General features: G+C 38.0%; 1 protein-coding gene across 1 annotated transcript; it reads left to right on the forward strand.

The window, feature by feature from the left end:
* The first annotated feature begins 11365 nt into the window (after window positions 1-11365).
* On the forward strand, window positions 11366-13491 carry slc18a3a (solute carrier family 18 member 3a). Its single transcript, XM_063491789.1, has one exon. It carries the CDS (start codon window positions 11720-11722, stop codon window positions 13268-13270), a length of 1551 nt encoding a protein of 516 aa, XP_063347859.1. The 5' UTR covers window positions 11366-11719; the 3' UTR covers window positions 13271-13491.
* Window positions 13492-14009: the final 518 nt, after the last annotated feature.

Raw genomic sequence — 14009 nt, forward strand, 5'->3', positions numbered from 1 at the left:
CTGAGGCGAATTCATGTCTGGTCCAGAGTGCTCTATGAATTCATGTTCAAGGAACATTTCACTTCATCCATTTGACTTCTGCATATCATGAAATTTGTTTTTACCATGATGTTTATGTAAAATACACTATTGTTTAAGCACAACATTGAACAATACACAGTACCATACTGGTTATTATAAAATGACTATTTTTTAAGTAGGTTTCAAAAACCACGTACCACATTCTTATGGTTTTCTTTTACCAACTGTTGATACTCGTAATATGAAATGTTAAAATGTATAACACATGTAAACTTTCGGAAAACAGCAGAGTGCTTCAGAATTTAATATAAAAGTTGTTTTAAAAAGGATATGTTTTTAAAGATGAGGACTACTTTAATAAATCATTTTTCTGTTTTATGTTACAACATAAAATACATTTGTGGTCACAAATCATTCACACTCATCATGGACATGAATGTCATGATAATTCTAAGCTTTTAATGATTTCTTTGAACTGTTTGTTTCCCCGGATGGAGTCATTGGAGTCAGAAAACAAGAATTTGGTGCCCAAGTTTCAATGTACTTTTATTTTTCTCCAATCCGCATACATGCACCCACACTAATATTTGGTCCTTTAGCAAGTTGCACCTCAACCAGATGCTTTTAGCAGCCATAAACAAGCTTCTGCATAATTGTGGTTGAATATTTGATCACTCTTCTTGGCAGAATTGGTAGAGTTCATTTTAATTAGTTGGGTTCCTGGCACAAATGGATTTTATGCACAGTCCACAACTTTTCAGTAGGGTTGAGGTCAGGGCTTTGGGAAGGCTGTTTCAGAAGTTTATTGTTAGCCTAATTTATTGATTCCAAAATCAGTTTTGATGTGTATTTGTGACTGTGCCAAAATAGCTCAATCTTTGTCTCGTCTGACCATACAGTTAAACTTTTCTCCTGAAGTCATTTGACGTATTAATTGGGCAGATCCAAATTTTAGTCAAGATTGAAGGTGTTGAGTTTGGAGCAAGGGCTTTATTCTTGCTGGTACCCTCAGTCTTGTGTTGTTTCTGAGCATCATTATCAGTTTGCTCTCATCTGAGGGTGACAGTTTGGGTCTTTTTCCAGTACTTGGCAAAGCGGTGACACATTCAAATAACTTATACTTATGTACAACTGATTGAACTGATTACTGTGGACTGGCAGTTGTTTAGAAATGTCTCCAAGAGACTTTCCTGGGAAAATGCAATGAATGAAATAAATGAAGTCCTTTCAAATCTTAAATATTAGTTGGTGGAATTTGAAAGACAACAATTCTACTCTACAATGTATACAGTAGATTTTGTATAAAATGCTGTAAACACTGGAAAACATTGTTTTTGTGTGGTTGATGTAATGTTTATAATTTGCAGTCATCCTGATTAATCTAAAACAGTGACAACGTGCACTTCAATAATCAAATAATTAATAAAGAATTGCAGATAGATAAACTCTCTTGTCTTTTCTTATCGTTTTATTCATGTTCAAAAAGATTATGATGCTTATCTAACAAATGTAAATTACCATTAATGACTGACAGTCCTTGTGAGGTTTAAATAGCAGCTATGTGTGCAGTGCTGAAAACAAATTACGTCTATATCATCTTACTTTAACTCTTTTTATATTTCAGTACTTAGATTACTAAAATAAAATGTAATAATAAATTAACAATCTGTATCTAAATCCATTGTGTATAATGAGAACTTTGAGTATAGAATTAAGCCCATTCTTTAAGTGAAGCTTTTCCTTCAAAACTTGTCCTGCCAACAAGTTTTTTCAAAAAGGTCTCAAAGACTTTGGAGTCAGATCTGTTATAGATCGTCAACTTTTCTTTAATGTCAGGTGTGTTTCCAGAACCACTAAAAACAGCTGTAATTAAACCTATACTGAAAAAGGACAATCTTGACAAGCCACAAATGAACAACTACAGGCCAATCTCAAATCTCCCATTTTTAAGTAAGATCATTGAAAAAGCAGTTTCTCAACAGCTCAATTACTTCTTAAAACAGAGTAACTGCTATGATGCCTTCCAGTCAGGTTTTAGACAGAACCACAGCACTGAAACCGCTCTGACCAAAGTGTTCAATGACATATGTCTGAATACAGACAGTGGAAAAATGTCAGTCTTAGTTTTACTGGATCTCAGTGCAGCATTTGATACAGTTGACCACAACATATTACTCAAACGACTGGAGAACTGGGCAGGTCTTTCAGGAACTATACTAAACTGGTTCAAAACATACTTAGAAAACAGGAAATACTTTGTATCAATAGGTAACTTCACATCTGAGCAGACAAGTATCACATGTGGAGTTCCCCAAGGTTCCATCTTGGGACCCCTTCTGTTTAACATTTACATGCTCCCACTGGCACAGATTATAAAGAACAACAAAATAAACTATCATAGCTATGCAGATGACACACAAATATATATCACAATGTCACCAGGAGACCGAGGCCCTGTACAGGCTCTTGGCAAATGCATTGAGGAAATTAATGACTGGTTGTGCCACAATTTTCTCCAGCTAAACAAAAACAAAACTGAGGTAATAGTCTTTGGTGCCAAAGAAAAACGATTACAGGTCACCAGAGAACTTCAATCTATACACCTAAAAACCACAAACGAGGCAAGAAATTTGGGTGTAGTGATGGATGCAGACCTAAACTTAGAAAAACACATTAAGACAATAACAAAATCAGCTTACTATCACCTCAAGAATATTTTAAGGATAAAAGATCTGATGTCTCAACAGGACCTGGAAAAACTAGTTCATGCATTCATCTTTAGTAGGCTTGATTACTGTAACAGCATCTTTACAGGTCTACCTAAAAAATCAGTCAGACAACTACAGCTCATTCAGAACTCTGCTGCTCGAGTCCTCACTAAGACCAAAAAAGTGGACCACATCAGTCTAGCTCTGAGGGCTTTACACTGGCTGCCTGTCCGTCAGACGATAGACTTTAAAGTTCTGATGCTGGTCTATAAAGCTCTGAATGGTTTAGGACCAAAATACATCAGTGACCTCCTGACCCAGTATGACTGGGTGTGACATTTTAGTATGACATACTGAGTATGACATTTTTTTATCAGTTCCCAGAGTCAGAACCAGACATGGAGAAGCTGCATTCAGCTTTTATGCTCCATATGTCTGGAACAAACTCCCAGAAAGCCTCAGATCAGCTGAAACACTCAGTTTATTTAAATCCAGGTTGAAGACTCACCTATTCTCAGCTGCATTTGAATAAAACACCAAATCCACACTTTTAAGCTTAAATTTCAAAACTTACATTTTAACTACTGATTTTATCTACTGTTCTGATTTTATCTACTGTTTTTTTTTAATCAATTTTAAATCATGCTTTTTTATTTGTTGTTGTTTTTTAATGTCTCTGTAAAGCACTTTGAATCACCTTGTTGTTGAATTGTGCTATATGAATAAACTTGCCTTGCCTTGCCTTCTCTCGCTGGCGGCTTTCTGGCTTACAGCCTGATGATGGCCTCTTTCTCTTGAGCCTTAACTTGAGAATTCAAATGAAAAGATGCACAGAGCAAGTTCAACACTTGGAATCAGCTAAACAAGGAAAAAGGATTTGCCTGATCATTAAACTGCTTGTCCATGAATTATCCTATTACTTTTGAGCCTCTGAAAATATGGAATGATGTGTAAAGGAGGTTGTAATTCCTAAAAAAAACTAATGCCAAATTTTTCTGAAAAGCTTGAATTAATGCTGAAACACTGCAGGTCAATCACATGTTGATTGTTTGCTTTAAAATCCACTGTAGTTGTGTACAGGAGGTAAACTATCAAATAAAATTCACCATTATCAAAAATAAACATCAAGATCTAACTGTATAAAGATCTGATGTATACAGTATGTATTGTTGCGTGTATTTCTACTCTTCAGTATCGCTATGTGTACTTGAGTTTAGCTCTGGGTATTTCTTCCTCCACCGGATGTGTGTCAGGGTGATTACACTGTAGTATTCATTCAACCAGCATTGTGGACCTAACACTCAGTGGATGTAACATACAGTAGAAGCCCCCAGTTGGTGTTTTTAAGCAGATTAACTGATGACAGTCTGTCAGTTGAGTGTGTTGTTGCATAATTAAGAACTGCTGACACATGTGTCATCAGCAACTTTCTCATTTATTGCAGGTAAGTCAACCATTTTCCATTAAAAATTGGACATTTATGGTTCCTTGATCTGTACTTGAAAAAAAGGACTATTTCTGCTAGATGCAAGAGTCCTCTAGAGATTATTTTAGTAATTATCAACATAAAATAACCACCAGAGCCTTGATGACATGTACATTCAAGCCCCCGGACACTGGTGGGCATATGGAGCTGTCATCTGGTAGGAAGGGTTACTCTGACCCCACTTCCTAAACCGCTGCAGGCCGTTATTAACTGCCAACATGAAAGGATCTGTTGTTTCAAAGAGCATTATGCAAGAAATAATTAGAAAGTCAATTCACCACCAGAGTAAAATAGTAGTAAGCTCACCCAGCTCTCATCATTTCAGCTCCTTCCTGGTATCATCATAATTTCTCCAGGAATCAAAATAGTGGAACATCTTCAACTCAGCAATTTGAAGTAAAATGAGAAGTACAGGAAGTAAGCTTATATTTTATACATAATAAAATATTAAACAAGAAAAAAAAATAAGAAAATACTTGTTTCCGTGCAGTATGTTATCCCTGACTATGAAGAATTGCTGTGAAATACTTAAGGGTAGCGATAAAATCTCTTTAAAGGGTTTATTAATAGCTAATCATGAAGTGTCGTCATAGATGATGTCTGCAGATTAATTATTTAAGCCACGCTGGCCAAAGATTTACTTCAAATAGCTGCTGGATTATGTTATACTCTGAATCCAAATGTCTGGCAGCAGAGCACGGGTAGCTTTTTTTTTCATCGGCTTTCCTTCTCTTACAGTCAAACATATTCAGGTACTTAGAGTTCACCGAGGATTATGTCTGGTCAACCAATGAAGTTTTCATATGGGCTTTTTGAGAGGATTACACAGGAACATGACTACAAGTGCTGGAGAAAAGGCGGGGGGGGGGGGGGGGGGGGGGACAAGGAGAGTCTGGACTGTTCAAGAAAGAAAGAAGTCATGAATCAGTGTTATAAAAAAATAATGTGGAAGATTGGAAGGAATACGATTACGATACGATCGATTAGAATAATACTATGATGCCTTAAATACCTTGTACTCAAGCATTTAGAAAATGCATCTCACTACCTGTGTGTGTGTGTGTGTGTGTGTGTGTGTGTGTGTGTGTGTGTGTGTGTGTGTGTGTGTGTGTGTGTGTGTGTGTGAGGCCCCAAAAACAAGTCTAGATAGCATATGATTTGTATTAACTATATTGTTTGAATGGATCCTATAGCCTCAAGCAAAGACTGTTTAAAAAAAGTGGTTAATGTCTACAGTTTTTAATTAATTATTTTTTGTCTGTGTGATACATAATCATGCTCACTAAATTTGCAAGGTATATGAAAATACAGCACTCCACCTTCCTGTCTAAATATGTTTACTACTTTATCTCAAAAACCCAAATGCAAAAGATCAGACTTCAAAATGGGACTTCACAAACCAACAGCAGACCTAGCTCTATTTCATACACAGTCTTAGTCAGTCTTAAATCTTACATCATTACGTCTTTATAAAGCTGAACCTACAAACTGAAAAATTGCTAACAAAACAAAAGTAAATAACACAAAATTAGCTTGATAATGGGTAATACTTTCTATTAATATAATATTAATATGTTTATGCTAGCATTTTATCACTAGCTTCTACCTACTACCTTAATAATAGACAGCTAATGTGGCTACCAGGAAATTGCTAATAGTCAAACGGCTGAGTTACATTGAACCTTAAAGCAGATTCGAGCACAGCTTCTTATTTTTTATAGACAATGCTTGGTTTAACAATGCTTTCACAAAGGTCAAAGCGCTGTAAAGAGAAATTCACAGTAAACCGAGCAAGTGCAACAGAGGGAGAGGTGTGTTATTACATGGCTTTGGATGACGGTGATATAATATTGGAAAAACAAAAATATCTAAAATCATTCATAACGATAATTTATAATAAATTTATAATCAATCTTTTTGAAAAACATACAGGTGGTAATTGCTGCATGTGTGACAATGCTCCACATTCAGATTGGTCTGCCCATTATTGAAAAGATAACCACAATCTGAATGGATTAAAATGTGTATACAAGTAAAAATAAGTGTTTAATAATATTTGTTATATAAATGAATAAATTATACATTTCAGCAGGTTTAATTCAAAATATTAATAAAGTAAAAATGTGTAACGGGGCCCAATTGGCCTTATTTTAAATCCTTTGGTGAGGAGGAATGAAAAGAGAGACCCAACCTGGAGTGCTAATTCCTCTGCCACCCTTTTTAATAGAACCAGAGAGGGATTTCAGCTCCTCATGACTGACCCCAGGCCAGCCAGGCACAAACACAAGATAAAACATCAGTCGGGTGCCTCAGGTTGACCAAACTCTCTTGACTGTCAGTGATCTTGACTGTCAGACGTGAAGCCGATTATATAACCCTGACAACATGAAACTGCACACGCACACACACAATACACAGCAACACAAATGCTCTTGTTGAGCAGCCACAGGACAATCAATGGTAATGCTGAACACAGCTGCTCCTCCAATCAGTTCATTGAATTTTAGAAATCCCACTATTTGTACACAGTGTGATTTACAGAAAATGAATGGACACGTGAACACTATATTCACATTCACCTTACCAATAACAATGTACACGCAGCACATTACATATTAGCAAAAACATATTTGTTTTGAAGAAACCACATTTTTACAGGATTAGTGTTTCACTATAATCTGGATTAAAGGGGGGCTGTGCATCACTGCTCTTTAGAAATCACTGTTTTAAATCATTAAACCACACACTTTTACCAGAATAGGATGTACAGTTTTGAGGCCACTTCATACTTCACATGTTTTACATTCACACAACATATTAAATATTTAAGTTTATCAAACAGATTCAAATATTAGACAAAGAACAAACAAGTAAAGACAAAAAGCAGCTTCTAAATGAAGGTACTTAAAATTGCTGCTAAGAGTGGCCCAACCAGTTATTAGGTTTAGGGGTGAAATCGCTTTTTCACACAAGGCCATGTAGGTTTGAATTTTTTTTCACCTTAATAACAGACTGCTTCTTTTTTGTATGCTGGAGTTTTAGCCTGTATTTGCAGATGGCACAGTGTTCACAGACAGTGTTTTCTGGAAGTGTTCTTGAACTCACGCAGTGATTTCTGTAACAGAAACAGGGCAGTTTTTAATTCAGTGGCACCAGAGAGCCCAGATATCACACAGGCATTCAATTTTGAGTTTTGGCCTAGTCACTTGCACACAGAGATTTCTCCAGATTCTCTAAATTTTCTGATGTTGTGTGCGGTAGATGACGAAGACACATTTTTACATTGAAGAAAATTATTCTGAAAGTGTTACACAGTTTTTTGCAGATTGATGAACTTTCACCCATCTTTACTTCTAAGAAACTGTACCTAAGATGCTCTTTTTTTTTAATCTTTTTGACACATGTTGCTGTAACCAAATTGAAAATCAGTTATTTACTATACATGAAATAATAAAACGTCTTAGTTTAAATATTTGATATGTGTTTTTTATGTTCTATTGTGAAGTGTGGCTTATTAGATTTGCATTTTGTTTTTATATACATTTTGACCCAACTTATTTTGGAATCACTGTTGTATACTTAATTTCTTTTTTTAAAGTTCTCACTCTTCATTGGTGCACAGTGTCTTCTACAGCAGCCACATAGATGAATCACACTCTACTACATAGACCAACAGTTCTTACTATTAATTTGACCTCAGTTGTATTTTACACATAAACATTAATTTTGGCCTAAAGCAGCAGGCCAGTTTATGCACAACATCCAGTCATCAATTTTTCTAACCACACAGGGCCTGGACGCCATCGCAGTTGACACTGAGCAAGAAGGTGGACACACTGCACAGGTTCCCAGTCTATCACAGAAACAATCTATTCACACACAGAATCACCAATTAGCCTAGCATGAATCTCTTTGGATATCTGCATGGACTGAAGGAGGTTTTAGCACCCCCAAAGATAGGCAGCTGGAGATTTGGACCCAGTGCTAACATCTGCACCACTATGCCAACACTAGTAGATGATGATACTGGTTTCAATGGAGTCAAATGTCTACTCTACATCACTGAAAGTAGTATAGCCTGCTTTAAATACAAATGAAACTTTGCATTTAGCATTTGCTGATCAAAAAAGGCCCTTACCTGTAGTTATGTGTTTTTGTAGAAAAGAAAGGACTTTAATACATCTCCCATTTTTGGACACTACAGCTGGAATGCAAGAAATCTGCGGCCCATCTGTATTATCTATATACAAGTTTCAGTCTATTAAAAAGAAACTAATATTATAACCATTTAGCTCCACATGGGTTATTTTTGACCTTTCATAATGTGTGCATTTGGCCTCAGTAGCTTTGGATTTTTTGTGGCTGCTAGAAATTAATGCTTTGATAACTGCTCGAGATTACATGGTGATCTTGAATCTCCTGAGCAAATCAGATCAGAGCAGAGTCACTGGGAAAACAGCAAAAAAAAAAAAAAATGTTGATCCCCTAACACAGCCAATCCAGTTATGAGGTCTGTGCTGGCCCTGAGAGGACATTGCACTTAAAACAGATAAAGATGGGGTGATTGACAAAATAAGTAAACACAGTTAACTAAGTTTGAAATCTGTATAAACGGTTTGTGTTTATTTATCTGCGACTTCTGTGTGTAACCGTGTCTTCCTATGTTTCTGTTTATGCGTGAACGCTAACAGACGGAGTGAGCGAGAGGACGTCAAGGTCAAGAGCCTCTTGGGAAAACCAAAAGCCAACTCGCAGTTTGGCCTTCATGACTGTGCGTAAGCTTTTCCGCTACAGTATGTTTACCGAGGGAAATAAATGTGATTATCGAGGCTGTTCTCTCACTAATGTGACATAACATGTGGTCTAAAAATAAAACTAATTTTGAGCTGCCTTTTTGTCAGATTTGTAACAATTATTAGTCGGATTTAACATGCCTACGTTAAATCGCTCGGGGAAAACAACGGGATTTAATTCAAAGACGCTGGAGTGTAGATTAAAGCTAAATTAAAGCTAAATTTATTCTAACTTCAGCTCGTCCACTTGATCATATTCATTGTTTCCTTTATGTCTGACGGTCTCACAAGTGTTTAGATTTTACACCGTTGCCCTACATTAGTCATAAAAAAAATTAGGTCTTTGAGGTCTTTTGGGTCTTTTTATAACAACAGATAATTAGGGAACACGTATCAACTGGCAGCTAAACTTCATCAAGAACAAAAGATTTCTTTCTTCTTACAGATGTTAACATCAAGAATCTTTGAAGCTTGTTTTTTACTATCACCCACGACGATTCGTTTAATTCTTTCAAGGCTCATGAATCCACCACATTTAGTCTGCATGCTTTCTAGTTTAAGCATATTTAATTTCAAAGCTGTTTAAAGAGAGGACAAGAGTGTTGGTGGCTTTTTTCTGACGTTTTAGGTTTACTGTGTTTTTCCTGTGCGTTTGGTGCTTAATGTCTGTCTTCGTTAAACCTCTGCTCGGAACAACTTAACAATAAAGACTTTTAAAAATGTAAAAACATAGTGCACATAGTGAAATATGAGTTTACCCATATGATGAAAATTATAAAGAGCAGGAATGAGAGAAAACATTGAAATAATAATAGCAGTGCTGCAGGGATATGAGGACATCTACCGGCTGAGCAAATGCACAAAGGGCAAAACACAGTAATCACAGTAAAGATACAAATAACTGATTGATAAACTTATCAAAACAGAATCTAGCTAAACGCTCCTCATTGATTTTATAAATATAACTCACAATCAAACCATAATGTAGCATAATCATTAAAAAACAAAAAGAAAAACTGATTTTGCGGTGCAGTTATAGGTTGGTCAAGATTCACATCTCAGTTTTGTTTTGTTTTTTCATCAATTCAATCTTCCTCCACTAGATGTCGGCACAACTCTGTCTCATATCCCAGGTCTGTAGCGTACTACAAAAGCTGACAAATCAAGTTGTATTTTCCATGCGAACACATAAACACTGTAATTGCCTCTCATTGAGTGAAAAAAAAACCCCGAAAAAAACGTAAATGAGTTTGAATCTACTTCTACTTCTTTAAATCCCATTTTACCTGCTTTCAGTTTCTGAAAAAGAATAATAATAAAAGTATTAACAATAATGTAACTGTGTATCATGACAAAACAAAACGACATGTGACTCCGATAACTGATTCCTGAAAATTCCCCGAAGGGTTGACATCTGTTGAAATTGAATTATTTTTCTCTCTTCATTAGAAAAATTTGCTGTCACTGAAAAGTCCTGCAGTTAATGTTTATTTCAGCCTCACCACTGGATGGCAGTATCTACTTTTAAAACGTCACTTCACTCATTTCATTGAGCTTTTCTGTTTTCTGTCGTTTCATGACGTACTGGGGTTTTACTGATGTTTTTTAAAGTTTGTGACTCTTCATATATATATATATATATATATATATATATATATATATATATATATATATATATATATACATATATATATATATAAATACCAGTGTACTCCACTGGTTTAAAAAAAACGCATTGTTTTATTGTCGTGTTCTGTGGAGCTGTCCACTTGATTGTGGTGCTGAATGGAGGGGGGCGGGGTCATTTTTAAAACTAAAACTCTGCAGGTTTCTTTCCTTGTATGGGTACTGCTGCTCGCGATCGCAAATGTAATAAATGTATTCCTTGTGTTACTGAATTCAGAATCAACCAGAGAACTGAATATGTGCTCCTCTGTATGTCCGATTAGAAAAGTATTCTACTTTTAGCTTTGAATCAATTACAAACGCTGAAAATCTGGTAAAAACTGTTTAACATTGAGAAGGTTAAACTGAGCCATGAATCTTCGACTCTCCTTTCAAGCAACTCAGTGGACAGCAGTGCGCACTCGAGATTTTATGTTTAATTAGCATAAAAGATCTGCTGGAGAGCAGCAGGACTGTGCGTCACAGCTATTGGCGAAGGTGGGAGGGGGAAGGGGGATACCTATGGGAGCCAACAAACTGCAGTGTGTACTCCTTCCTCCGCCGACAAAAACCATCTTGCCTGATGCGAAATGATGACTTAGCTCAGAGCGTTACAGGTGACCGGAGACAGCTGGGAGTGTCTGGGTGCCGGAGGGGCGCAGCAAACGGACCTAAAACAGCCAGAGCACTGATGGAGCCGGCACTGTGAGGAGTGGGTGAATCCCCAATCTGGGAGTGCTGCCCGGGGCAAGCGCGTCACCTGAATGACGGGATATGAGACAATGAAGCAACTAGGGACGGTGGGGATAAAACGAGTGCAAGTCACGCAAGTGGAAACGCGTGTGCGATGACGAACAGCGCAAGTGACAGAGAAGAGGTAAAGCAGAGAAAAGTTACTTAGTTAATTGGAGTGCCGGAAAAGAAAACACCATTTTTAAAAGAACATACACACATGTGCCAAGTGTGCGTAATTCTGTGAAAAGCAAACTGAGGAAGCAGAATTTCTTTTTCAAAAGTCAAGACTTGAGTCAGAAAAGGATAAAATCATGGAGCCGGAGGTGACCACAGAGGGCCAGGGCGCTAATATGGCACAGTCTGCCGCCTCCAAATTGTCCCAGATGGGTGAAAGAACTAAACAACTGGGCAATGTAATCCAAGACCCAGAACGACAGAAACGGATTATTCTAGTAATAGTCTGCGTAGCACTTTTATTAGACAACATGCTGTACATGGTAATTGTGCCAATTATACCCGATTACCTTGAAGACCTACAGAATGCAGCGGATCAAAGCCAAGCTGTTGCAACCAACTCCACTAATAGCACCCACAAGATCACCAAGGGGAACTTCGATCTGCAGATAGGCGTTCTTTTTGCCTCTAAGGCCATCCTGCAGCTCCTGGTCAACCCGCTAAGCGGCACGTTTATAGACAGGGTCGGGTATGATATCCCGCTCTTCATCGGACTAAATGTCATGTTTCTCTCCACTGTTATTTTTGCCTTTGCTGAAAACTACGCGACTCTCTTCCTGGCGCGCAGCATGCAAGGCCTAGGCTCTGCTTTCGCCGACACATCCGGGATCGCTCTGATCGCAGACAGGTACACAGAGGAGGCAGAAAGGAGCAAAGCGCTGGGCATTGCCTTGGCTTTCATCTCTTTTGGGAGTCTTGTGGCGCCCCCGTTTGGAGGGGTCCTCTATGAATTCGCAGGGAAGCCGGTGCCCTTCGTGATTCTGGCCTGCATCTGTCTCATTGATGGCATATTATGTCTGACTGTGCTGAAGCCCTTCTCTAATCGTGAGAGAGAAAACATGCCAGTGGGTACCCCCATATACAAACTCATGATTGATCCTTACATAGCTGTTGTGGCCGGTGCTCTGATCATTTGTAACATCCCCCTCGCTTTCCTCGAGCCCACTATAGCCAACTGGATGGAGGACACCATGCATTCCAGCCAGTGGGAGATCGGCATGACATGGTTCCCTGCATTCTTTCCTCATGTCCTAGGTGTGTATCTCACTGTGAAATTAGCAGCCAAGTACCCCCATCTGCAGTGGTTTTACGGGGCTATAGGTATGGTATTTATAGGCGCAAGCTCGTGCACAGTGCCAGCCTGTAAAAACTTTGGACAGCTGATGATTCCGCTGTGTGGCATCTGCTTTGGAATCGCCTTCGTGGACACGGCACTTCTACCAACTTTGGGTTTCTTAGTGGATGTGCGCCACGTGTCAGTGTATGGCAGCGTGTACGCGATTGCAGACATCTCCTACTGCGTGGCGTATGCCCTGGGGCCCGTGGTGGCCGGACAGATAGTGCACGACCTGGGCTTCGTTCAGCTCAACTTGGGCATGGGGCTCGCCAACGTACTTTACGCACCGGCGCTGCTCCTGCTGAAGAACGTGACACAAATGAAGCCTTCTTTCTCCGAGCGAAACATGCTCCTAGAAGACGGTCCAACGGGACTGTATGATACGATTAAGATGGAGCAACGGGAGAAAAAGAGAAAGGGTTTGTGTACAACGATTGACGAGAATGGCATTGAGACCTTTGCTCAGCGCTCTTATTCAGAGGAGGAATCCTCTGGGGGAGAGTATGCGTAAAAGACCTTTAGCTGGGTGTTAAACTATCCAAGTGCCGATGTAGAGTTGTCTGTATCATGTCCGATTCAACCAATTCCATAACACGAGTATGATTGTGTAACAATATCAATTATTTACCGCTTCTGGTGACAAGTTCTCTGGGTTTTGTCAAATCGAGTAGGTTAAAGCTTTAGCAGAAAGGTGCTCGCTTTCTTTATTTAAAGTTGAGATTCCTGTGAAAGATTTTGCTGAGATAAATGTATATTCATTAAGAGTATTTATCATTGTATCGGAAACTGACTCATATCGTGTTCAGGGATTGTGCAAATGTGTTTGAACAAAAGAAGAAATGTAATGCGTCTTTCATTGTAATCTGTATTGTATGTCACACGGCAGATTGAGAAAGGTGGGGGGAAAAAGGTGAAATCTGCTTTTGCGTTTTATTAATTTTGTTTTTTTTCTGGAATGCATAGGAATGTATAGCCTCACTGTATGATGATCTGCGACTGTACATAAATGTATATTCATGTACATAATTAAATCAACATCATGCGAATGATATTGTTTATTGAAAGGGTTTATTTAGGGTACAAATTGTAATTTTTATTCTGCAATTTTATTTTCCTCTATAAATGGAGATAATATATACTTAGAAAGTTATCGCAACTGAAGAATGATATTTAAATGTGTTGTTAAAACACGAAAGTGTCTCATTTAAAGATTCTGACATGTTTTGCCCGTGGAAACAAATTGGTTTGAA

The sequence above is a fragment of the Pelmatolapia mariae genome, linkage group LG13, assembly GCF_036321145.2.
Source record: "Pelmatolapia mariae isolate MD_Pm_ZW linkage group LG13, Pm_UMD_F_2, whole genome shotgun sequence".
Classification (NCBI taxonomy): Eukaryota; Metazoa; Chordata; class Actinopteri; order Cichliformes; family Cichlidae; genus Pelmatolapia; species Pelmatolapia mariae.